The sequence below is a fragment of the Rhinoraja longicauda genome, chromosome 18 (assembly GCF_053455715.1).
Source record: "Rhinoraja longicauda isolate Sanriku21f chromosome 18, sRhiLon1.1, whole genome shotgun sequence".
NCBI classification, from domain to species: domain Eukaryota; kingdom Metazoa; phylum Chordata; class Chondrichthyes; order Rajiformes; family Arhynchobatidae; genus Rhinoraja; species Rhinoraja longicauda.
Genome location: NC_135970.1, coordinates 14,530,030 through 14,556,133, shown reverse-complemented (window position 1 = coordinate 14,556,133; position 26,104 = coordinate 14,530,030). Strand labels below are relative to the sequence as shown.

At 40.5% G+C, this 26,104-nt stretch overlaps 1 protein-coding gene across 2 annotated transcripts in view; it reads left to right on the top strand.

Annotated features, from left to right (window-relative positions):
* Positions 1-26,104, top strand: part of pnpla2 (patatin-like phospholipase domain containing 2) — a 56,513-nt gene that overhangs the window by 24,247 nt on the left and 6,162 nt on the right. Inside the window, exons 2-8 of one of the 2 annotated variants that reach the window (XM_078415140.1) lie at positions 7,073-7,305; positions 9,299-9,364; positions 14,664-14,873; positions 16,497-16,557; positions 21,903-22,091; positions 23,340-23,472; positions 24,919-25,041. In XM_078415140.1, the coding sequence (XP_078271266.1) occupies positions 7,073-7,305; positions 9,299-9,364; positions 14,664-14,873; positions 16,497-16,557; positions 21,903-22,091; positions 23,340-23,472; positions 24,919-25,041 (1,015 nt within the window). The remainder of the gene's footprint in view (positions 1-7,072; positions 7,306-9,298; positions 9,365-14,663; positions 14,874-16,496; positions 16,558-21,902; positions 22,092-23,339; positions 23,473-24,918; positions 25,042-26,104) is intronic. The other variant, XM_078415141.1, reaches the window with a different exon arrangement.

Genomic DNA, 26,104 nt, shown 5'->3' with positions numbered 1-26,104 from the left:
CCAGTTTCAAACATTATAAATTGGAAATGCACATTTATCTTTTCTTTCCAATGCCACTGGTGGACTTTGCAATTGATTTTCTACAGTAATAATTAATTCTGTTTTCATGTTGACGTTTAAAGAAATTTAGTACAGGAATGGGAAGTCCCGTGCAAGCAGTATAAGACACTTCCTCTTTGAGCATTGTAGTTCTGCATTTGCACCAAATGTTGATTTTTGATTTAAGTTGATAACAGGTATAACAGAGCTTTATTTGTCGTTCGGTACCGAAGTACCGAACGAAACTACATAGCAGTCATAGAAAAAAAAAAAGAACACAAGACACATGACCCCAACACAAACGTCCATCACAGTGACTCCAAACACCCCCTCACTGTGATGGAGGCAACAAAACTTCCTCTCTCTTCCCCACGCCCACGGACAGACAGCTCGTCCCCGACCGACCCGCACAGTCCCCGCACCGGGCGCTGAAACGTCAAGGACTTAACTGTGGTGCAGTCTTGAGATTTATTTTTAAAGCTAAATTGTGAAACAACCTGTCCTGATGTCTTGTCCTGGAAAAATTGAACTTTATCACGAAAACGTTTGAGAGCGATTTTATAAAAAATATTAATGGGATTTGCTGTACAAAACCATATTGTTTGATGAATAAGAAGTTTGTAAATTAAAAACCGGAGGTTGACCACAACTGAATTCATATTTTTGTGTATACAATTATTATTTACCTAGTGTGTTTTATAAAAGGAACCCTCCTTTGATTTTTGCTTGGGTTTCAAATGATTTGGGATGAAAATGCTCCATAATGCTTCACAATGATCAGTGAGATATATTCAGAATCCAGCTTTTAGCAGTTACCATAATGATTGGAAAAGGGTAATCGAAAGTCTCCAGTATGTAAAGTTACACTGGATTTCCCAGTCAGGGCTAAAATATCCCCTTGGTCTTGGGTTCAGATCCCGACCCAAAACGTCACCTATCCACGTTCCCCAGAGATGCTGCCGGACTCGCTGAGTTACTCCAGCACTTTGTGTCTTTATTTGTTAACCAGCATCTGCAGCTCCTTGTTTCTACTTTTGAAAATATACTGCAATCCTTTGTATTTCAAACAACAACAAAAAAACTATCAAGCAAAGTTTGTTTTTAAAAAATGTGCAAGGTTGGTATAAAAGTCAGCAATACAATAAAATTGCTTATCCTATCACGACACAGCAAGTAACATTCAGCCCATTAGGTCTAGATCAGCTCCCAGGCGATGAATCCTCCATTCTCAATCCCCTTCTCCTCATTTCCCCGTACCCCTGCAACTTATTCTCTCTCAAATCAACACCCCTTTGACTTTTCTTGCCAATAACCTAAACTAAAAGGTGGACAGTTTTTGGAGTGGACAGTTAGGAAAGGTTACTTTGGAATGTGGAAGAAAAGTGAAACCGGAAGAAATCTGCAGGGTCACAGACTGAGATCACACAAACTTTGCACAAACAGCACCTAAAGTCAGGATCAAAGCTAGGCCCTTGGAGATGTTGTCAGCAGTACTAATTTAGTTTAGTTTAGTTTGGAGATACAGCAGAAACAGGCCCTTCGGCCCATCGAGTTCGCACCAATTAGCCATCCCCGCACATTAATACTACCCTACACGAGGAACAATTTTTACATTTATATCAAGCCAATTAACCTACAAACCTGTACGTCTTTGGAGCATGGAAGGAAACCGAAGATCTCGGAGAAAACCCACACAGGTCACGGGGAGAACGTACAAACTCCGTACAGACAGGCACCTGCAGCCAGGATCGAACCTGGGTCTCTGATGCTATAAGCGCTGTAAGGCAGCAACTCTACTGCTGTGTCACAGTGCTGCCCTGCTGCATTATTGTACCATCCTCATATCCAAGGTTTTATTAAAACTCGTACATTACTTTTTAAGAAAATTCTTTGACACAGGAAACCACGAGGCACGGGTGATTAAACAACCTTTAATTTTATTTTTTTAATTAATTTTTCAAATTACTTGGATTGGTTAGTAGCCTTACGTAAAGCTTACAGAATTACGCATGTTTCAACAGGTTCATGAAGTCATGAGCAGCAGGATACCCAAAACTCCTGACAATTATTATATAAAATACAAGTTAAATCAATACGGAAGATCCGGGATCATACAGAGCAATTGCACTTTTAAATACAGATCAAAAAATTTTAACTAAAATACTAGCGTATAGATTAAGTACAGTGATGAATAAATTAATACACCCTGACCAAACAGGCTTCATTCAGAAACGATACTCATACTATAATCTAAGAAGATTATTTAATATTATATATTCCAAGAGAATTATTAATGAAGATCTAGCAATAATCTCACTTGATGCTGAAAAAGCATTTGATCAGGTTGAATGGTCTTATTTATTTTCGGTGATGGAAAATATGCAGCTAGGGGAGAAATTCTGTACATGGATAAAACTGTTATATACAAATCCCACGGCCAGAATATTTACAAACCAAAGGTTGTCATCGAAATTTAGCCTATCTAGAGGTTGTAGACAAGGATGCCCGTTATCCCCATTATTATTTGCGCTTGCTATTGAGCCACGGGCAGAAAGAGTTAGGGGGCATCCGGAAATACATGGATATAACACAAAGGACACAGTGAATAAAATTTCTCTATACGCAGATGACGTATTAATTTACATCACAAAACCAGAAATTAGTATTCCAAACCTATTAAAGCTAATAACCCAATTTGGTTCATTTTCGGGATACAGAATAAATTGGAATAAAAGCGAAATTATGCCAATAAGGGAACATAATAAACAGATAATACAACAATTTCCATTTAAAATAGTAAATGAAAAATTTAAATATCTAGGTATCTATGTAACTAAGATATATACATCATTATTTAAAGCAAATTTCCCCCCATTACTGAACAAACTACATAAGAATATTCAATATTGGAAAACACTCCCTATCTCAATGGTTGGCAAAATTAATGCCATAAAAATGATTTTTTTACCGCAAATATTATACCTTTTTCAGACAATTCCGATATATCTGACAAAAAACTTTTTAAAAAAATTGGACTCTATTGTTAATGATTTTATCTGGGATTATAAGAATCATAGGATAAACAAAAGACACTTGTGTAAATCAAAAATAAATGGAGGCCTGGCTTTACCCAATTTTTTGTTTTATTTCTGGGCAGTTAATATTAAAAATATGAATTTCTGGTTGGAAGAAATAGATCATCAACCAGACTGGTTAAAAATGGAAAAGGAAGATTGTTTACCTTTTGATATTGGTTCGATATTATTTGCTACGTCTAAATTAAACAAAAAAATTTATAGGGAAAACCCTATAATATTTAGTGCTACACGAATTTGGAAACAATTAAAAAAGACATTAAAATTAGATAATTTATCACTTTTTCTTCCAATTGTGAATAATCCTTTGTTTAAGCCTTCATGGGTAGACGGGGGTTTTACACAATGGAAGGATTATGGAATTAAAAATATGGGACAACTTTATAAGGAAGGCACCTTTCTGACATTTCAGGAGTTGCAACAGACTTATGGTCTTCGTGGAAATGATTATTTCAGATATCTTCAACTTAGAGATTATGTAAAATCGAACTCCCAAAATTTTCGAATTAGAAATTCAGAAATTCTTGATGAATGTTGGAACAAACATCCTAATACAGAAAAATTAATATCTTATATATATAATATCTTATTAGACAGTGACATTCCCTCCACGGACTTATACAGACAAAAATGGGAAAAAGAATTAAACCAAGTAATTACGAAAGATACTTGGGAAGAAAGTTTGCAACATATACATCAGTGTTCACTAAACGCCAGACATTCTCTAATACAATTTAAAGTAATACATAGGTTACACTATTCAAAAACAAAACTACATAAAATTTTCCAACATATCTCACCTAAATGTGATAAATGTCAACATTTAGAAGCTACATTATTTCATATGTTCGCAAACTGTATAAAAATTAAAAAATTCTGGGTAAATATTTTTAGCATAATATCTAAAGTAACCAGCACACAATTGGACCCAGATCCAAAATTAATTATACTCGGAATATTAGAATTAAATCAAACATTTAGAACAATACAAAGAAACTTTATGGATTATAGTTTAATAACGGGAAAAAAATTAATTCTAAAATTTTGGAAAGGCCCTACGGTCCCCACAATCAAAATGTGGATTATAGAAATGACGGAGACCTTAAACGTGGAAAGAATCAGATTTTCCCTGTTGGACAAACAGGAATTATTCATTGGAATATGGTCTCCTTTTATTGATTACTTAAAGGGTCAGAATGGTTCAGCACAGGAACCTGACTAGCACTCGGACTAAAGAATGGATGAAATGCTATACTTTGAAATGTACGTATATATCCCGAATGAAGTTTTTGTTATTTTAATAAATTTTTCCATTCTTCTTTAACTAACTTTTTCCTTATCTTTATAATTTGTTTTTGTTTTTGTTTTTATTTTGTTTCTCTCTCTTTTCTTTCTTTACTTCATCTATTTCTTTAGTTCTATCTAGTTTAAAAAAAAAAAAGGGGGCAAAAGGTATTGGAGACAATATAATAATAATTGACAATATTATCAATTTAAAAATGTATGACTGTAAAGATGTACCTATCTCCAATAAAAATTTATCTCAAACAAAATAAATCAATACATGATGGTTGTATCAACCGAGTGACATACATACAGTGGCTTAAAAATCTTTTCTACAGATGTGCTGATTTTTACATGCTTGGCTAAAAGATTCATTTGTTGAATGAAGCTGCTTTGCACTGCACTTGCTGACTGTCTCAATGAGTTTCTGCATTGAAGCGCATTGTTAGGGGTGGAATGAAGGACCATCGTAGGAATGAAGGACCAGGATTTCTTAAACACTTTCACCGACTTCCCACAAGCCCATTCATTTGTGAGCTGGTACATTGACTGCATCAACCACAGCAACACTGTCCCATTAAACTCCTTGACGCTGTGTGTGTTCACTACTCAAAATGGTGCATCTCCTTCTTTAGGATTCACCATACTTGGTTTCTTGTTATAAAAAGCAAAGAGAGGTAGTGTAGTGCTGGTGACATGTTAGAAGTGGCAATTTGTTGGAGATTCTTGTGGGTGGGAAGATACTAGTGTTCAGAATTTTTAAGCTTGCCAAGGCTGGAAACCATGACTTCATTGCACTTTCCTGAGCTGGATTTGTTTGTTAACCCATACTTGTTGTGAACTGTTCTCCGATGTAACTGTATCTGCTGATTGCTGGCAATCTTTCAAATACAATTTGGCAGCAGCAGGCTGGAAACCGAACCAAAGTACTTTAAATGTGCCAGCAAATCTTGGACAGAAATGCTACAAAAAGCCAAAATAAAGACAGGGTTTGTTGTGGATGTCCACTGTTTTAGCAAATTCAAAACAGAATCTGGGTCTGAAACTGGGACGGAATGAAGCATTGTGTTGGTTGGGTACAAAATTCTAGGCATAAGAAGAAGTTGGCAGTTTATATAAGTGCCGACAAACATCAACTGTGCAAAAAGTCACTGGGGCAATGAGTGCACATTTGTACCTCCCTAAATTTGGGCAGTTAAACTCCTTGAATCAGAAAGCATCAGAAAGATGATTTTATTTATTACTTGTCGGCCATTTTCTAGTCTTTGTTAAACCCCTTTGTTTAAACACTTTGGCAAATTCTACCGATTTGATTCCTGCAAATATAAACAGGTGCCTTGACACAGATTGATATATTGTATTAAGAAGCAAATTCGCTGTACCATCAAATGCTGGAGTATATTTGCCTTTAATTTCATTTCAGGAAAGTTTCTTTCAGGCAAGCCTATAGAAAAATAAATGTATTTCTTGTCAGAAGTTGGTGAAAGGAAGGGGAAGATTAACAGTTGATTAACCCATAGCTATAGAAGAGGTAAAGATATAGGAGTTACCCTGCTCCCTCATAGTCCTGGAAAGATGAGTAGATCAGAGACAAAGAACTCTGGGAGGCACAGAATCATTGATGCGGTGAACACCTTTCTGTTTCTTTTTACATTTATATCCATCTATCTTCCAACCTAAAGGCAAGGAGCTGTGCGAGTTATTGATTCAATCAGTCTCAGTATGATCTCACTTATAGTGATGTCTCTTATAGTGATCCCATTTCACTCCTACTATCAGGAAGGTACAGGAGTCTGAAAACTGGGACTAAAGGTTCAACAATAGCTTCTTCTGAAGAACCATCAGGCCTTAGAACACTACTCAACACTGTCAGGGGTTATGGGGAGAAGGCAGGAGAATGGGGTTAGGAGGGAGAGATAGATCAGCCATTATTGAATGGCGGAGTAGACTTGATAGTAGAATGGCCTAATTCTACTATCGCTTATGATCTTATGAACGTTAACCTCAAATTTGAACTATGGACTGTCTTTGGTTGTACTAAGGACTCTGGGTCTTTTTGTATGTTCTGGGGTTATTAAGTTATTGAAATATTGCTTATTATACATTATTTATATGAACTGTGTTTACAGACCGATGTGATGCTGCCAGTAAAGAATGGCATTGTTCCATTGTTGGTACATATGGCAATTAAGTACTCTTGACACTGTCCGATTGAGATTGTTTAGTCTGGTTTAGATTAGATATACAGTGTGGAAACGGGCCCTTTGGCCCACTGGGTCCACGACGACCAGTGATCCCCTTTACACCAGTTCTATCCTACACACTATGGGCAATTTACAGAAGCCAATTAACCTACAAACCTTCACGTCCTTGAAAAGTGTGAGGAAACTGGAGCACCCGGAAAAAACCCACGTGGTCACAGGGAAAAAGTACAAACTCTGTACAGACAACACCCGTAGTCAGGATCAAACCCGGGTCTCTGGCGCTGTAAGGCAGCAACTGTACCCCTGCGCCACTATGCTGCCCTGTTTAACAGGTCGTAGCGAACTGTATAGAATAATAGACACAGGCATAAAATGAGTAGATGACTGGTATCGTAGAAGCTCGAGATAAATTTACACTTGTCAAACTTTCTTTAAAAAAATATTTTGCAGGAGAATCTGGTGCAAATATTATTGATGTTGCTAAAGAGGCACGCAAGAGATTTCTGGGCCCTCTGCACCCTTCCTTTAACCTGGTGAAGGTTATCCGCAGCCGACTTTACAAGGGGCTGCCAGACAACGCACATGAGTTGGCAACTGGTCGGTTGGGCATTTCGTTGACCCGTGTGTCCGATGGAGAGAATGTACTGGTGACGGTGTTTAACACTAAAGAGGAGCTGGTGCAGGTAAATTACAACTATTTTGTTGTTGTTATTCTTAGTTTTAGTTAAGAGATGCAACGCAGAAACATGCCCTTAGGCCCACCGAGTTCACGAGACCAGCGTTCACCCCGTACACTAACACTATCCTGCACACAGGAACAGTTTACAATTTTGCCGAAGCCAATTAACTGTACGTATATGGAATGTGAGAAGAAACCTGAGCACCCTAAGAAAACCCCTTTCGAACACAGGGATAATGTGAAAACTCCTTACAGGCAGTATCTTTGGTCAAGATCGAACCCGGGTCTCTGGCGCTTTAAGGCAGCCACTCTACCGCTGCACCACCGTGCCACTCATCTGGAGCATTTAGTTGAACAGCAAAAGTTCTAATCAATGGGAGCTTCACCTTTGTAAGATCCCATTGATTCACATGAATCACATCCTTTTCATTGATAATTGTTTTTATTGATAATTGTGATTCTTTGAGATGGTTAAACAGGGGCAGTATTTTCACTGGTTTTGAGTTTGTTTAAGTTTGGCCTCATATTGATCTGTTGTTTTGGCCACTATGTGGAATTATATAATTGTTTTTCCTTCCTCTTTTTCCAGCTCTTGAGTCAAACTTGGCTGAATTCCACTCAATAGTAAAATACAATTTTATTTTACATTGTAATGGTTGTGTTTGCGTAATATGTTCATATGCCAAGAATATCTCGCATTGCTTCATGCAGTGATGTGGGTCTGTAGTTAAAGTTATGGACTCACCGAGATATACATCAGAGAATAGGCCCTTCGGCCCAACTTGTCAATGCTGACCAAGTTGCCTAACCAGGCTACTCCCATGTGGCTGTGCCTGGCACATATCCCTCCAAACGTTTCCTATCCATGTACCTTTCTGCAGTAGGCAGTGGCCATTTTGCAGACAATACAGAAGACATTTTGCATTCTTCAAAACCCCACAAATGTTAACAAATGAACGACAAATTGTTATTTAAGGCAGCAAACCTGCACCAGAACACCCGGAGAACTCTGCTCTCATTCAAAAATTATATTGAAAGAATGTATACATGTGTTTGTTGCATAACATTACGCACATATAGGGAATCTGTTGTCTGATTATGCAGTAGGATATCAATGAAGAATTTACTTTTAATACATGGCTGAGATTAACTTAATTTGATTAAATAAAAAAATCATTAACTATTCTGGTGCGCTTGCCATTAGATGAATGCTTGTTCTTGTTTGAAGGGGAATGGGTCAGATATGAAAATGATATAACAACCTGCAGATGTGGGAAATCTGAAACAAAAGCAGAATATGCTCAAAATACCGGTTAGGCAGCATCTGTGGGAAGAGAAAGAGACCTAATGAAGGTTTTTTTGACTTGACAAGTTATGACTACTATTTCCATAGAAGCTGCCCGACATGTTGAGTGTTTCCAGCTTTTGATGTGTTTAGTTAAAGTGTAATGCTTTTAAAATGCAAGTTACTTAGAGAATGTGCATGAAACTATATATTTTTTTAAACCTTTTCATGGGATGTAGCAGTAACTCTTTAAAAATGTATTATGGCTATACTATATGTATGAATGATCCCAATTGAACAAAATTAATGGAGCAAAGACCATTCTATATTCCTCAAGTTTAGTCTAGTTTAATTTAGAGATACAACATGGAAACCAGGCCCTTCAGACCCCCGAGTCCACGCCGACCATTGATCACCATTCACACTAGTTCTTTGGCTTGTAAATTCAAAAAGAGGAAAATAAAATCAATTGCATAATTTTAAATAGTAGCCAAAATTACAAATCAATTTCAGGCCAAACAATTAGATCTCAAAATCAGTTTTTACTCCAAAGCTTGGTATCTTCAGTGAATAAAAGATTCATGGCCCTTTGACTGCCTACTGGTAAAAATTCCACTTGATCACTTTCCCTCGGTTTGCAGCAGGGTGTAAGAGTTCAGGATAAAGTGGTATCCTTGGCACCTCATCAAGACAATCTTTTGATTATTTGCAGGCCTGCATTTGCAGCACATTTATCCCCGTGTACTGTGGACTAATACCACCAATACTGCAAGGAGTGGTAAGTTGAACTGTGACTGGAGAGTAGAAGGAATTTTATCTGTAATTTGATTGAGACAATGAATAATATTTGTGACTTCAACTCACGGAAATGCAAACTAGCTAGAGCTTATCTGCCTCTTTTTTTCCCAAATATTGGACCTTTGAATTATCCCCACCATATAAAGTTTTATTATTATAAATTTTCCTGCCTTGTTTCTTTTGTTTTCCTTTTCCACCTGAAGGCAATTTCTCCTCTTGAACATCTTTATTGTGCATACAAAGGACCTTTCATAAGCTCAACCGTGTGATTGCATTGAGATTAATTAATATAAACAAGTTGCAGGAAGCATACGACCCTGTTTTCACCTGCATGTGTGAACCTCCCCTAATGTATCCTGTGACTGATTCAGACATTCTGGTTGGGATGGTTCTAGGTTATTAGATTCTTGCAGATTATGACTTACAAACTGATTTTTCTTTTGGTTATTAACCCGTTTTCAGCTGTATTAAACTACCACAATGCCTCACGTAAAAGCGTGTTTTTAAATTCAACTTTGTATTTTAAATATTCCTGTTGAGATGCACCAACCTGCAGCAGACTGAGAATGAGTCCCAGCACTGTGCTTTGTCTATCTGGATCAGCTATGTGGCGTCTTTAGAAAAACCCTTGTAGAGGTAGTCATCGATTTTTATGCTCCCGCTTCCATACACTGGATAAATGGACCTGGAGTTTCATATATTCAATGTAATTTACCAATAAGTTAACAAACCCATTGCAAGAGGTGGGGGTGGAATTTGAGGCTGAAATTAGATTTGCCGTAGAACAAGTTTCCATAATCTTTTCTGTTTGTTCAAAACAAAATTGCAGTCCGCTGGTACCTGCCCACAAAACTGGCTGCTTTCCAAGTGTCTATTACTTGGCGAGATTCTGATAAATGTGCTCATTTACTTTTCTTAATGGAGATTTTAAAAAATTAAGCTTTTCCTTAGGTACAAGGATACCAATGGGCATGTTCCAAATGGTTTCGAGTTTTTTTTGTGTAGCTAAAAATATACGACTATATACAGAGATACTTTTTTTAAAAAAGAGGTTCTTAGGTTCTTAAAGATGACGACTTAGAAACTAATTTTTGCTTTTGGTGATCAACCCATTTTCAGCTGTATTAAACTGTACCACAATGTCACAGTGTTTTTTTAAGTAAATAATTGGCCTGGAAATATGCATTAAAAACTTAGACATAAACTGATAAGGACTTATCATTAAAATTAGTGAAAATTTGGAGGCATTCAAAATGAAACCAAGTCTAAAGACCACCTTAACTAATATCTATCATTTATGTCTTTAAAACCATCATTTCTCCTTCTCTGGAAGAAAAATAGAGATTCCTTGGGCGCTAGTCACATGGAACTAATCTGAGGGGGCTTCCTTTACCTAATGGGAGATAACTCTCAATGACTCTCATTGAGAGCTCATATTTTCTTCTCATGTACCACAGTACACATTCCTTTAATGGGAGGCTGACACCATCTACCAAGTGCTTTGCCCTGGGATACAATGACATACAGTGCATTCAGAAAATATTTAGACCCCTTCACATTTTCCATATTTTACTATGTTACAGCCTTATTTTTAAATGGCTAAAATTCATTTTTTTATCATCAATCTACATACAATACCCCATGATAAAAAAACAACAACAGGTGTTTAGAAATTTTTGCAAAGTAATTAAAAATAAATAACTGAAATATCACTTATACATAAGTATTCTGACCCTTTACTCAGTACTTTGTTGAGGCACCTTTGGCAGCGATTACAACCTCAAGTCTTCTTGGGTATGATGCTACAAGCTTGGCACACCTGTATTTGGGTAATTTCTCCTATTCTTCTCTGCAGATCCTCTCAAGCTCTGTAAGGTTGGATGGGGAACGTTGATGCACAGCTATTTTTAGATTGCTCCAGATTGTTCGATCGGGTTCAAGTCCTGGCTCTGGCTGGATCACTCAAGGACATTCACAGACTTGTCACAAAGCCACTCCTGCATTGTCTTGGCTGTGTGCTTAGGGTCATTGTCCTGTTGGAAGGTGAACCTCCGCCCCAGTCTGAGGTCCAGAACGCACTGTAGCAGGTTTTCATCAAGGAGCTCTCTGTACTTTGCTCCGTTCATCTTTCCCTCGATCCTGACTAGTCTCCCAGTTCCTGCTGCTGGAAAATACTGCCACCACCATGCTTCACCGTAGGTATGGTATTGGCCAGGTGATGAGCGGTGCCACTTGGCATTCAGGCCAAAGAGTTCAATCGTGGTTTCATCAGACCGGAGAATCTTGTTTCTCATAGTCTGAGAGTCCTTTAGGTGCCTTTTGGCAAACTCCAAGTGGGCTGTCATGTGCCTTTTACTGAGGAGTGGCTTCCATCTGGCCACTGTACCATGAAGGCCTGATTGGTGGAGTGCTGCAGATATAGTTGTCCTTCTGGAAAATTCTCCCATCTTCACAGAGGAACTCTGGAGCTCTGTCAGAGTGACCATCAGGTTCATGGTCACCTCCCTGACCAAGGCCCTTCTCCCCTGATTGCTCAGTTTGGTCAGGCGGCCAGCTCTATGAAGAGTCCTGGTGGTTCCAAAGTTCTTCCATTTAAGAATGACAGAGGCCACTGTGCTCTTGGGACCCGGAATGCTGCAGAAATTGTTTTATACCCTTCCCCAGATCTGTGTCTTGACACAATCCCGTCTCTGAGGTCTACGGACAATTCCTTTGTGCACTGTTAACTGTGGGACTTTATATAGACAGGTGTATACCTTTCCAAATCATGTTCAATCAATTTAATTTACCACTGGTGGACTCCAATCAAGTTGGAGAAACATCTCAAGGATAATCAATGGAAACAGGATGAACATAAGCTCAATTTTGAGTGTCATAGCAAAGGGTCTTAATACTTATGTAAATGTGATAGTTCAGTTATATCTTTTTAATTACTTTACAAAAATTTCTAAACACCTGTTTTTGCTTTTTTATTATGGGGTATTGTGTGTAGATTGATGATAAAAAATGAATTTAATCCATTTTAAAATAAGGCTGTAACATAGCAAAATGTGGAAAAAGTGAAGGAGTCTGAATACTTTCTGAATGCACTGTACCTCTTGCTTTTTGATTTCTAAGCTGGATCTTTGCTTTACAAGGTTTTCTAACTGCAATAATGGGTGCGGAAAACATATCAGCTTGCCCAGCACTCAATTCTTCCTCTTCCAGAAAGCCAATGTGGTATCTGCAAAGAGGTAAAACGTATACTATTCCTTGTGTTCCTGTGTCGTATAAAGGAAAGAATGATTACCTATATCACAGTGCATGCATTTTCAATCAAACATCCTTGCTGAAAACCTATTTGCACCTTATTGAAGCATCCACTAAACTAAGGAATAACATGTGGAAAATAACCTTGTAAACTTTTAGGGCAACAAGCTGAATATCCATGAGTCACATGAGAACAAAGCTAACAAGAAATTTCAGTCCTTTCTATGTATTATTTGTACGTTTTTGATAAGTGTTTGGGTTTATTACTTGGATTGGCACGAAATTGGAGTTGAACTGCTATAGACCATGAGTACTCTAATCATTAACCAAAAGTCCTTGCTGTTACAAAATTGAAACAACTCATGACCCCTGAGTCATACTTGGGAGTGAAGCTTCAGTTCAGGGAATCGGACATACTTGTAAAAGGTCAACATCAAGTAAACATGGCAATATTTTCTCTGCTGCTGCGTCTTTATATTTTCAGGCCGTGATAAGAAGCCTTCATCACGTGCCTCAAATTGTTCACTTCTGGTCGTGCACAAGTATCAAAATACAATTTTCGGATTTTGCCATTAGGAGTTTTGGGTTACGAAGCACCCCTAAGGCAGAGTATCCCCACTCTCTCATATTGTACACACAGGAGTTCATGATGACATTGTGTCAGCTTGGCCACTGCACATTTACATTGCAATGTGCGTGAAAAATAAAGCAGAAAATCCAGGTTTATTGCTAAATAGAAACACGATGGTCATTTGCAGACCGTTCCTTGCAGTTCAGGTGCTGCAGTCATTATTTTTGAAGGTCTGATTAGTGCCAAACTTCGTATTGATCCTTCGCGCGTGGGCGGGATATTTTCTTCCTGACTCATTTTCATCCATGCCAAAATATTGGAGTCTTTTGGCTACATCCATACCCTCCTTCTCTGTCATAAAGATGTGTGGAAATTGCCCTTCGGATGTCTCCATGGCCAAGCTATAATGCCAAGTTGATTCGTTCCCTTTGCAGACCTCTTGTGCACCTGTATGATTTTAAAAATATTTTTTTCAGAGATACGTCGTAGGAATTGGCCTTTCGTCCCACCGGGTCCACACCAACCATCGAACAACCATTCACACTAGTTCTATGTTATCTATGTTATCCTACTTTCAAATCCACTCCCTTACCAGAAGCCAATGAACCTACAAACCCGCAGAGCACCTGGTTGAAACCCACGCGGTCATAGGGAGAATGAGCAAACTGCACACAGATAGCACCCGAGGTTAGGACTGTACTCGGGTTTCTGGTGGAGTGTCGCTGCAGCTCTACCAGCTGCACCACTGTGCTGCTATTGAGCAAATCAGCATAATGAAAAGTCTACATTATTTAAAAATATTACTGAGCAAGTAGAACATGCCCGCTGCTAAATGTAACAACATTAGCACATATAGGACAGGCTTGCTCCACTACTAAGATCATAAAGATCTATACGATCAGTAAAGACACGGGTTCAATGCTGTCTGCACGGAGTTTGTACGTTCTCTCTGTGACCGCGTGGGTTTTCTCCGGGTGCTCCGGTTTCCTCCCACATTCCAAAGACAAGCAGGTTTGTAGGTTAATTGGCTTCGGTAAAATTGTCCATGGTATGTAGGATAGTGCTAGTGTACAGATAGTGATAGGATAGTGATAGATTGCTGGTTGACGCGGGCCTGGTCAGTCGAAGGGCCCATTTCCATGCTGTATCTCTAAAGTCTAAAGTCTAAAATCATGGCTAAACCAATCCCTTGGTTCCTTTCATGTGTAAAAAGATTCTCCAAAGAGGTAAATACTCTTGAAGATATTGTTCTGGAACAGATAGAGACCAGGAAAGAGACCAATAGCAACTTCATCTCTACTCCTTGCTCTGAGCCCTAATTCCTAAACTTTATATTGAATGGAGTTGGATTAAAAAAATCACATCTGCTTTCGTTGATCAGCTGATGATTGGCTTACTGTATTAACGTAATGGAAGTTGACCTCTCAAACCACAATTTAATTTTTGTTTGTATTCTCAGCGATACGTCGATGGAGGAATTACAGATAATTTACCTCAGTATAAACTCAAGAACACAATTACAGTGTCTCCCTTTGCTGGAGAAAGTGACATCTGCCCTCGGGATTGCTCCAGTAACATGCATGAGTTGAGAATAACGAATACCAGCATCCAGTTCAACCTGCAGAACATGTACCGCCTTTCCAAGGCCTTATTTCCTCCTGACCAAGAGGTAAGCACAAATGGAAGAGGACACAAAGTGCTGGAGTAGTTCAATGAGGCAGGCAGCAGCATCTCAGGACAAGAGAGATAACCGAAGCTTTGGGTCCGGAACCTTCTTCAGACTGATTGTAGGGAAGGAGGGGGGAAAGAAAACTGAAAGAGAATAGGGGGCAGGACAAAATATAGAAACAAAGAAATGCAGATGCTGCTTTATACCAAATATAGATGCAAAGCACTGGAGAAACTCAGCGGGTCAGGCAGCATCTCTGGAGTAAAAGAATGGGTGATGTTTTGGGTCGGGATCTTTCTGAAGTCTGAGGAAGGGTCTCGCCCTAAAACGTCACCTGTCCATTTTCTGCAGAGATGCTGCCTGAGTTACTCCAGTACTTTGTGTCTTTTAGGTGCAGGACAAAGTCTGGCAGGTACTAGGCCGTCACAGGTGAGGGGGTTATTTGATGGGCAGATGGTCGCACAAAGGCCAGCGATGGTGTGAGACAAAAGATTATGAAGCGAGTTGTGAGACTGCAGGAAGGAATGTAGGTGGAAATGGAGGAGGAGGGGAGAAATAGATGAGACTCCAGGTGGGGCACAGAGGAGTGGGGGTGGGGGTGGGGGGGAGGGGCACTAGTGTCAAGTACAGGCACTGTAATAATTTTCTTTTATAAAGCCAAGATTGACGACATCTTTCCAATTATAGTAGAATTACCGGAGTCAGGTAGATTTCACGTCCACAGATGGTTTTTGCAATCTCAACATCAATAGATTGCCAGTGAGACACAACACAACTCACATCTTACCATCATATATATTCCTTTATTCGTCCCACACCAAGGAAATTTACAGTGTTACAGCAGCAAAGTGGATAGCAAGAGATCATTCATTATAAATAAAAGTAAAGACAAGGATAAATTGTCATCAGTTTACTGTGTATTCCTTAACTGTTACCGTTGACTTGTCTGCTGGGAGCAGTGCTGGTTGTGCAGTCTCACAGCAGCGGGAAGGAGGGACCTCCTATATCTCTCCTTCACACACTTGGGGTGAAGGAGTCTGTCACTGAAGGAGCTTCTCAGTGCAGTGACAGTGTCCTGCATGGGGTGGGAGTCGTTGTCCAGCAGTGATGTTAACTTTGCCATCATCCTCCTCTCTCCCACCGCCTGCACTGAGTCGAGGGGGCAACCCAGGGCAGAGCTGGCCTTCCTGACCAGCTTGTCGAGTCTCTTCCCCTCCGCCGCTGAGATGCTGCTGCTCCAGCAGACCACTCCATAGAAAATGGCTGATGCAACCACCGTGTTGTAGAAGGTCCTTAGGAGTGCCCCCTGCACTCCAAAGGACCCGAGTCTCCTCAGCAGATGAGTACGTGATGCCTAGACCAGATGCATTTGGTTTTAACTTTGATCGTAAAATTGAACTAAGATGGATGGACAGACAGGCAGTAGAGTTTCTTCTACTTTCTTTATTAGATCTCCATGCACCAAAGATGCTTTCACTAGATTTTAGCTGCTGTCCAATTCATGTTGCATGATATGCTTACTCAATACCATGAAATTATGTAAACATCCATGTACATAGTTACTTGAACTGCCTGATGTTAGCATCAATTATTAAATTCGGTATGTTTTAATGTGTTTGGCAGGTGATGCGGGATATGTGTAAGCAGGGATACAGTGATGCCCTTGACTTTCTCAAGAGGAACGGTGCGTATGGACTATTGCTTACCAACTGTACTCTCTAAGTGTGCAATTACTGTATGTCTGGTACTTGTATAATGGGTGTCTACTTTAAACCCATTACAGTGGCGTTCGGTAAAATTGGATTTAACTTTTAGAAGCAGATGTAAATGTTAGGTAACACATGCCTTACAGGACGGTAGTTTTAGTGAATCTGAACAAACTTGAGAAATTAACTGTGTAGGAAGGAACTGTGGAGGCTGGTTTAAACTGCAGATAGACTCAAAGTGGTGGAGTAACTCAGCAGGATAGGTAGCTTCTCTGGAGGGAAGAAGGGTCTCGACCTGAAACGTCACCCATTCCTTCTCTCCAGAGATGCTGCCTGTCCCGCTGAGTTACTCCAGCACTTTGTGTCTATATTGAGAAATCAACTATTTAAAAAAAATTTTTTTTTAAAAATATTTTATTTAAGTTTTAACAGAACCCATACGTTATACATTTTACATTCCTTAGTAAACAATAGTCACTGACCTATAACTTCGATTATACCCGTATTGTTCTGTATTTTCTCCCCTCCCCCCCACCCACCCCCCCACCCCCCAGTTCAAAAGAAGGAAAAAGAAAAAGCAGAAGAAAGAAAGAAAAAGAAAAACCTGGAGTCCCGAGGGAGTCACTTCCGAGTAATTTCTTTTTAAATTCTTGTTAGGTATCAAAGCAATCCTGAATTTAACTACTTCCTATTCTTAATCCTAGCTTTGCCATGAATGGGTTCCACACCTTCAAAAAGAAGTCATATCCATTTCTCAGATTATACGTTGCTTTTTCTAATGGGATACAACTCCGCATTTCTGCATGCCATCTTTCAAATCTTATTTCATTTTGTTCTTTCCATGTGACCGCAACACATTTTTTTGCTACTGCTAATGATATTTTGAGAAATCTTTCCTGATGTTTATCCAAACTTAGCTTTGATATTATTCCTTTTGTATCTCCTAGCAAAAACAACCTTGAATCCATTGGTATGATCTTATTCATCAATTGATCTAAAAACTTTTTTAGGTCTTGCCAAAAAGGAATTACCTTCTGACATGCCCATGTAGAGTGTCTAAAAGTGCCCACGTCTTGGTTGCATCTAAAACACCTTTCAGATGAGTTTGGTTTAAATTTATTTAATTTTTCCGGGGTTAAATATAGTTGCTGCAAAAAATTATACTGTACTAAGCTGTATCTCACATTAATAGTATTTTTCATACTATCTAAACACAGTCTTTCCCAACTTGGTTCATCAATAATAATATTAAGATCTGTTTCCCATCTTTGTCTTGCTTTATGAATTCCTATCTTTGGACTAGATATCTGTAGTAGTTTATACATTGATGATATAAATTTTTTCATTCCCTTGCCCTGAATCAAGGATTCGATTCCTTTAATCTGAAATAGAGACATTGAATTACCTAACTTTTCCCTTAAAAAAGATTGTATAATCTATTTTTTTTAAGAGATTATAGGGATAGTAAAACAGTCTTCACAGGCAATCGGAGCAGAGAGATCTTTTGAGCTCTCTGGTGTTATCTGTTGTAAGGTTTTGATGTGTTGAAGACCTGGTAAATGCTGATGGCTGATTTATATTCCTGGTCCAGCCAGATTTTCCCAATACAGATGTTAAAGAATAGTCACCCCTGTCAGATCTCTGCCTCAATCCGATTATAATAAATGCACATCCACACACCACTAAATACAAACATGCTCATCTATTCTGCCATTTTTGTTATCTTCCCCAACATGTCGTTGAAATGTGCATTTGTTTGCACCACTTAATGCTTCTTCAAAGCGGCAACAGACGTAGCATGATCCACTTTGCCGCCTGTCTCTGGGAGTGTCTCGAAAGTCTCCCTAATTGAAGCTCCAGCACTGTACAATAGCAATGCTCTCTGTCGTGTGATCTGCACCGATATTACCTCATCGCAAACAGTCCCGGGCGTAGGCATCAAATCCATCTGACCATTCTTCACCCCCATCTCAAAGAGCACGATTCCTCCACTTTTTAACCTGGGCACATTGTCCAGAGAAATGTAGGCTAATGTATTCAGTTTAGTAGGTAATAGACAGGAAGATAGAGGGATGAGGGGCAGTTCCTCTGTCCCTCTCTTCCCCTCCCCCTCCCCCTCCCAGATCTCCCTCTATCTTCCTGTCTCCACCTATATCCTTCCTTTGTCCCGCCCCCCTGACATCAGTCTGAAGAAGGGTCTCGACCCGAAACGTCACCCATTCCTTCTCTCCTGAGATGCTGCCTGACCTGCTGAGTTACTCCAGCATTTTGTGAATAAAAACATGTAGGAAAGTCAATAGATATGTTGAATTTTGCAATCTTTTTCACTCCATGCATAAATATATGGGTTATCCTCTTGATTTAGTTAGACATATGTAAGATGTGGATGAAGTATCATATGCTTGCTTTGGTCACAATACGCTTGTTACATTGATGAAGGGATTTCTCACCTTCGAGTACAGGCACTATCAGTACATGGTTTTTGTCGTTTTCGGATTACATAAATTATTACCAGATGAATTTTCAAATATACCATGCCTACATTTCTCTGGACAATGTGCCCAGGCTATAAGGTATTACATGGTTTCAATCGTGTTCATTGTGGAGTGACCTAACTTGGTCTTGTTGTCGAAGACCATTTGTAATCGGCTTCTTATTCAGACTATCAAAGTATGGGTAGAATCCTCCTTGGGCTGGGAGGGATGGACGGTAATTCTATCATTGGAAGCCCTCTTAATTTTTGCAGTTATCATAGAGTCATAAGCAAGCCCCCCAACTTGCCCACACTGACCAGTTGGTCCCATCTCCACTAGTCCCACCTGTCTGCATTTGACCCATATCCCTCTAAACCTGTCCTATCCATGTACCTGTCTACACAGGGGGTATGGGGAGAAGGCAGGAACAGGGTACTGATTGAGAATGATCAGCCATGATCACATTGAATGGCGGTGCTGGCTCAAAGGGCCGAATGGCCTCCTCCTGCACCTATTGTCTATTGTCTATAATTGCATCTTAAATGTTGCGATAGTCCCTGTCTCAACTACCTCCTCTGGCAGCTGGTTCCATATACCCACCATCCTTTGTGTGAAAAAGTTACTCCTCAGATTCCTATAAAGTCTTTCCCCCTTCAACTTACACCTCTGCCCTCTGATTCTCGATTCCCCTACTCTGGGCAAGAGACTCTGTGCATCAGTTACCCTCGCAATAGTCACACCTAATTAAGAGTTAAAACAAGGAATAATCAAATGATATGCTTAAGTTTTTGACTTGCAAAGGGATATGAAAAGTTTCCTTTAGTTGTTGACCTCCAGGATAACATATACAAATTAGGAAATTATATCATATAAACTTGTTTTTTGGCTGATGGCCTTACTGTGGAGTGACCCAATTTAGTCTTGTTGTTGAAGACTGTTCATAATTGGCTCCTTATTCAAGAGAGAGAAAGAGATACAGTGTGGAAATAGGCCCTTCGGCCTACCGAGTCCACACCTACCAATGATCACTAGTTCTGTAATCCCAGCTTTGCATCCTACACACTGACAGACATTTTACGGGAGCCAATCAACCTACAAACCTCCACATCTTTGGAATGTGGGAAGAAACCGGAACCCTTGGAGAAAAGCCACGCAGTCGGCGGCATGGTGGCGCAGCGGTAGAGTTGCTGCCGTACAGCGAATGCAGCGCCGGAGACTCAGGTTCGATCCTGACTACGGGTGCTGCACTGTACAGAGTTTGTACGTTCTCCCCGTGACCTGCGTCGGTTTTCTCCGAGATCTTCGGTTTCCTCCCACACTCCAAAGATGTACAGGTTTGTAGGTTAATTGGCTGGGCAGATGTAAAAAATTTGGCCCTAGTGGGTGTAGGATAGTGTTAATGTGCGGGGATCACTGGGCGGCGTGGACCCGGTGGGCCGAAGGGCCTGTTTCTGCGCTGTATCTCTAAATCTAAAAAAAAAATCTATGATCAGTCATACAGAGAACGTACATACTCCGTTCAGAACAGCTCCCGTAGTCAGGATCGAACCTGGATCTCTGCCATTGTAAGGCAGCAACTCTACCTCTACTCCACTGTGCCACCCAGGGCATCATTACAGAAAGGTAGCATTCACCTTGGGCTGAAAGGGATGGGTGGTGATGGTGGAATGTTGGGTAGTGGCTACTTTTACCTTCTTAACCTACTTCCTATTAGATCAACCACATTGTGTTATTGATGATAGACCTATGACCCGGACATCTCCACATGCTTAAACCTTATTTTTGAGAAAGAGAAGAATGGCGGGTTATAAATAACTGAAATAACCAGATCCCTCAAACATGGATAAGTAACGTTTCGGGTAGGGAAGAAGGGTTCCAACACGAAATGTCACCTATTCATGTTCTCCAGAGATGCTGCCTGACCCGCTAAGTAACCTTGTGTGTTTTTGGTAAACCAGTATGTGCAGTTCCCCATGACTCCCTGAGACATCACCACTCTTGAACTCAAAACCTCTTGTCATAAAGGCCAACGTACCACTCTCTTTCCTAGTTGCTTGCTTTACCTGCACGTTAACCCTCAAGCATTCCTGTACAAGGGTATCCAGCTTCCTCTCAACATACCTGCCAACCTGTCACCATTTAGAACATAGAACTCAGAGGAGCACAGCACAGAAACTGCCCCTTCTCCCCACAATCTGTGCTGCACACGATGCCAGGTTAAACTAATCTCCTCTGCCTGCATATGATTCGTATCCTTATTTCTATTTTGTCTACCTTACATTTTTCCATTTTGTGATGGTTTCGCCCATTCATGAAGTTTGTCTATGCAGAGGCAGGAAACATGTTCCCAATGTTGGGGGAGTCCAGAACAAGGGGCCACAGTTTAAGAATAAGGGGTAGGCCATTTAGAACTGAGATGAGGAAAAACTTTTTCAGTCAGAGAGTTGTGAATCTGTGGAATTCTCTGCCTCAGAAGGCAGTGGAGGCCAATTCTCTGAATGCATTCAAGAGAGAGCTAGATAGAGCTCTTAAGGATAGCGGAGTCATGGGGTATGGGGAGAAGGCAGGAACGGGGTACTGATTGAGAATGATCAGCCATGATCACATTGAATGGCGGTGCTGGCTCGAAGGGCTGAATGGCCTCCTCCTGCACCTATTGTCTATTGTCTATCCCGGCAGCTGTTTTGTACCTTTTTGACAGCCCACATTGCCTTTGCATCATTGGGAAACTTACTAGTGGGTATGGGGTGTAATTCAACAGAATCACTCCCCATACCATCATCCAATTCAATGATATTGAGAATTGTTTGTTTTTTTAACGTATTTATTTTTTTGCCTCCATTGTGCAGCTTTGTTGAACCGGCCACAGCCTTTGTACAGCCCTGCTCAGCTGGTCCCACAGGACGATCATGATGAAGATGATGAAGAGGAAGAAGCAGGAATGGAATCAGCAGAGACAAATCAAATGGGAGTCATGGGTGGTTTGAACAAGAATAATGACGAGATTCTGGAGCATCTGTCGCCACGGCTTCACCAAGGTGAGCATCGTTCAGCGTGACCGGATTGAATGGTCTAACAGGTGCAACTAGCTTCAGTATAAACTAGTGTCTGCAGCTCTTCCCTACACAAGTGACTCATTGTAGTTAGTTAACCTACCAGTCTATCTTTGGGATGCGGGCTGGGGATGGGGGGGGAGGGGTGGAAACTGAAGTACCAAGTGAAGCTGGCTGGGAGAACGTCACAAAGTCCATGCACAAACCACCCAAAGGTGAAGATCGAACACAGGTCATTGTAGTTTGGAGGCAGCAGCACTAACTGTTGCACAACCACGTTGCCATTAGCTTCGTTGCCAGTAGAACGGATTTGACTCTTCCAGTAGCCAAGGCCAATAGGCCATTCTTTGACCTTGGGGGGGGCACAGTGGCGCAGCGGTAGAATTGATGCCTTACAGCACCAGAAACCCTGGTTTGATCCTGATAATGGGTGCTGTCTGTGCGGAGCTTGTACGTTCTCCCCGGGACCGCGTGAGTCTTCTCTGGGAGCTCCGGTTTCCTCCCACACTCCAAAGACATGCAGGTTAATTGGCTTCGGTAAAATATGTCAATTGTCCCTAGTGTGTACGATAGTGCTAGTGTACGGGGTGATCGTTGGTCGATGCGGACTCAGTGGGCCCAAGGGCCTATTTCAGCGCTGTATCTCTAAAGTCTCGTCTTTTAATAAAAGACTGTAAATTTATTCCCTATTGAGACACAATTAAATTGTGCATTCACTGGGGGCTAATTAAAAATGATCAGATTTCGCTCATTCCTAAATTCTGAAACCACTGCAGATGATTTCATTAAAGCATAAATCAAGAGTCCAGAATGTTTTATTGTCATATGTCCCGGACAAAACAATGAAATTCTTATTTGCAGCAGCACAACAGAATATGTAAACATATGTAGTGCTCTGTAAACAATATAATAAACAAAAAAAAGCTTAGTGTGTGTATATGTGTGTATGTATATAAGATGGACACAAAATGCTGGAGTAACTCAGCGGGTCAGGCAGCATCTCTGGAGAGAAGGAATGGGTGACGTTTTGGATCGAGACCCTTCTTCAGACTGAAGAATCAGATCAGTCTGAAGAAGGGTCTTGACCCGAAACGTCACCCATTCCTTCTCTCCAGAGATGTTGCCTGACCCGCTGAGTTACTGTGGCATTTTGTGTCTATGTGTCTATATGATGATGTATTTTGATTGCAAGGTGATTTGATTTTTTTCTGTACCACTGTTCTTTTCCCTCAGCACTAATTGAAGCGTGCGCTGAAAAAAGGAGCTTGCACACCATCTTTTCAAACCTGCTGCCTGTCCGCTTAGTCTCTGCCATGATGCTGCCATATACCTTGCCCCTGGAATCAGCAGTTTCATTCACTGTAAGGTATGTTTGAATTTCTGCTGCTCACTGGGCTCATGAGGACTATCCTGCTCCTGAGATGTTGCCAAAGGCTTAGACACAAGGAACTGCAGATGCTGGTTTACAAAAATAAAAGACACAAAGTGCTGGAGTAACTCAGCAGGTCAGGCAGCATCTCTGGAGAACATGGATAGGTGACGTTTTTCCATTTGGAATGGGCAGTAAAGATTTGTTTGGCCCTTATCCAACACATTCTCCATGTAGATCACCATTGATGTCCAGTTAAAATAAAGAACAGTACTACACAGGAACAGCCCATTTGATCCACGATATGTATGCTGAACGTGATGCCAAATTGATCTCATACTCCTTGCATGTGATTCATATCCCTCTATTTCCTGCAAATCCATGTGCCAATTTAAAATCCTCTTAATTGCCACATCTGCTTCCACTGCCATCTCTGATAGAAAATATCAAGTACCTACCACTCTCAGTAAAAAAAACAGCCCCATGCATTTCCTTTAAACTTTCCCCCTCTCACCTTAAAGCTATGTCCTCAAGTATTTGACATTTCTACTCTGGCAAAAAGATTATTTCTACTCTTTCTTACAACAAGGGGACATAGCTTCAGAATTGAGGGACAAAGGTTTAGGGGTAACATGAGGGGGAACTTCTTTACTCAGAGGGTTGTGGCTGTATGGAATGGGCTTCCGGTGGAAGTGGTGGAGGCTGGCTCGATTTTATTATTTAAGAGTAAATTGGATAGGTATATGGATAGGAGGGGATTGGAGGGTTATGGTCTGAGTGCAGGTAGATGAGACTAGGTCAGGGAGAATGGTCGGCGTGGACTGGTAGGGCCGGACAGGCCTGTTTCCATGCTGTAGTTGTTATATGTTATATGTTATATATATGTTCTACTTATGTTGTTACTTTCATAGGACTGTGGGCTTGCACCCCAAGATCCTGCCATTAACTGAACACTTTCCCCTTACATTTGACCTCCTAAAGCGCAACACTTCATGCTGGGCTGGATTGAACTCCATCTGCCATTTCTCCACCCATATTTGGAAATGACCTAATGAATATGCCATTCCTGAACTTGATTAGCTGGACTAAATGATTCCAATGTGTCAGATGTGAATTTAACAAATAACAGCTGCTCTCAATTCATTCTCCCTAGCTCCGGCCTAATAATGTTGTAATTTTTAACAGTATTTATTCATTTATTCCTCTGGATTTGGGTGCAGCTGGCAAGGGCAGGTTTTGCTGCCTATCCTTAATTGTCCTTAAGATGGCGGTGGCGAGCTTCCATACTGAAACACTGCAGCCCTTCTTGTGAAGGTGCTTCCACTGTGCTTGTGAGCAGTGAGTTGCAGGACTACATACGGAATATTCACTCTGTCAATATTTAAAATACTGATGATGTGTCCGTGGGAATTTAATTTATCTTGTCTACTTCACCTTTGATAGAATCCTGGAATGGTTGCCTGATCTCCCAGAAGACATTGATTGGATGAAAGACCAGGTCACTAATGTCTTGTGGTACTTTGTCACGAATGCCAAGGCAAAATTGGGACATCATCTTTCCACAAGGTAAAGAAACAAGGAACTGCAGATGCTGGTTAATACACAGAAGGACACAACGTTGCAGAGAGGACCGGGATAGAACATCTTACATTCTAAGAGCCCTTTCTTATTCAAAAGCAGTGATAATTTGTGTTAAATATTTGATTGCCTGCATCTCACAGGAAGCCAAAGCCAGTTATAGTGCTACCTTGGGTGGGATCGCACTTTATACCCTTCTAATTATTTCCCTTACACAATCCTGTTAGTCATTGCAACGTGCTTGGTACAGTGGCTAATTTAATATGCTTTCAGTGTAGGAAGGAACTGCAGATGCTGGTTTATACCGAAGATAGACACAAATGTGGGAGTAACTCAGTGGGTCAAGCAGCATCTCTGGAGAGAAGGAATCTGTGATGTTTTGGGTCAGAACCTTTCAGATGACAACAGATGACCTCAGGAAGGGTCAGTCAACAACGGGCCATTGTGGACTCCACCCTTCCTGAGATGATCTGTTACCGGCCCTGTTTTGTGTTCATCTTTAATATGATTTCTGCTTTGCTCATTGTGGAGAAATAAGGAACTGTAGATGCTGATTTACAAAAACAAAAGATATAAAGTGCTGGAGTAGCTTAGCGAGGAAGGCAACATCTCCAGAGAATGTGGATAAGTGCATTTTGGATCGGGACTCTTCTTCAAACTGAAATATCACCTATACATGTTCTCCAGAGATAGACACAAAATGCTGGAATTATTCAGTGGGTCAGGCAGCATCACTGGAGAAAAAGGATGAGTGATGTTTCAGATTGGGACCCAACTTCAGACTGTAATACTCCAGAAATGCTGCCTGACCTGCTGAGTTACTCCAGCACTTTGCGCATTTTTTGCTCACTGTTTGACACATTCTTTGTTGGACCACAAGCCCATTTGTGGTAGTTTTCACTTAGCATCCATGTCAAGGCATCTGTTGAGCCAATTATAAGGCCCACGAAGAAACAGCCCTTTTAGTCCCATCAGCTAACGTATCATTTGAGATCAATCCTGGAACTGTTTAACCTGCATGAGAAAGGATTTCACTGAGGGGTGTGCTCCA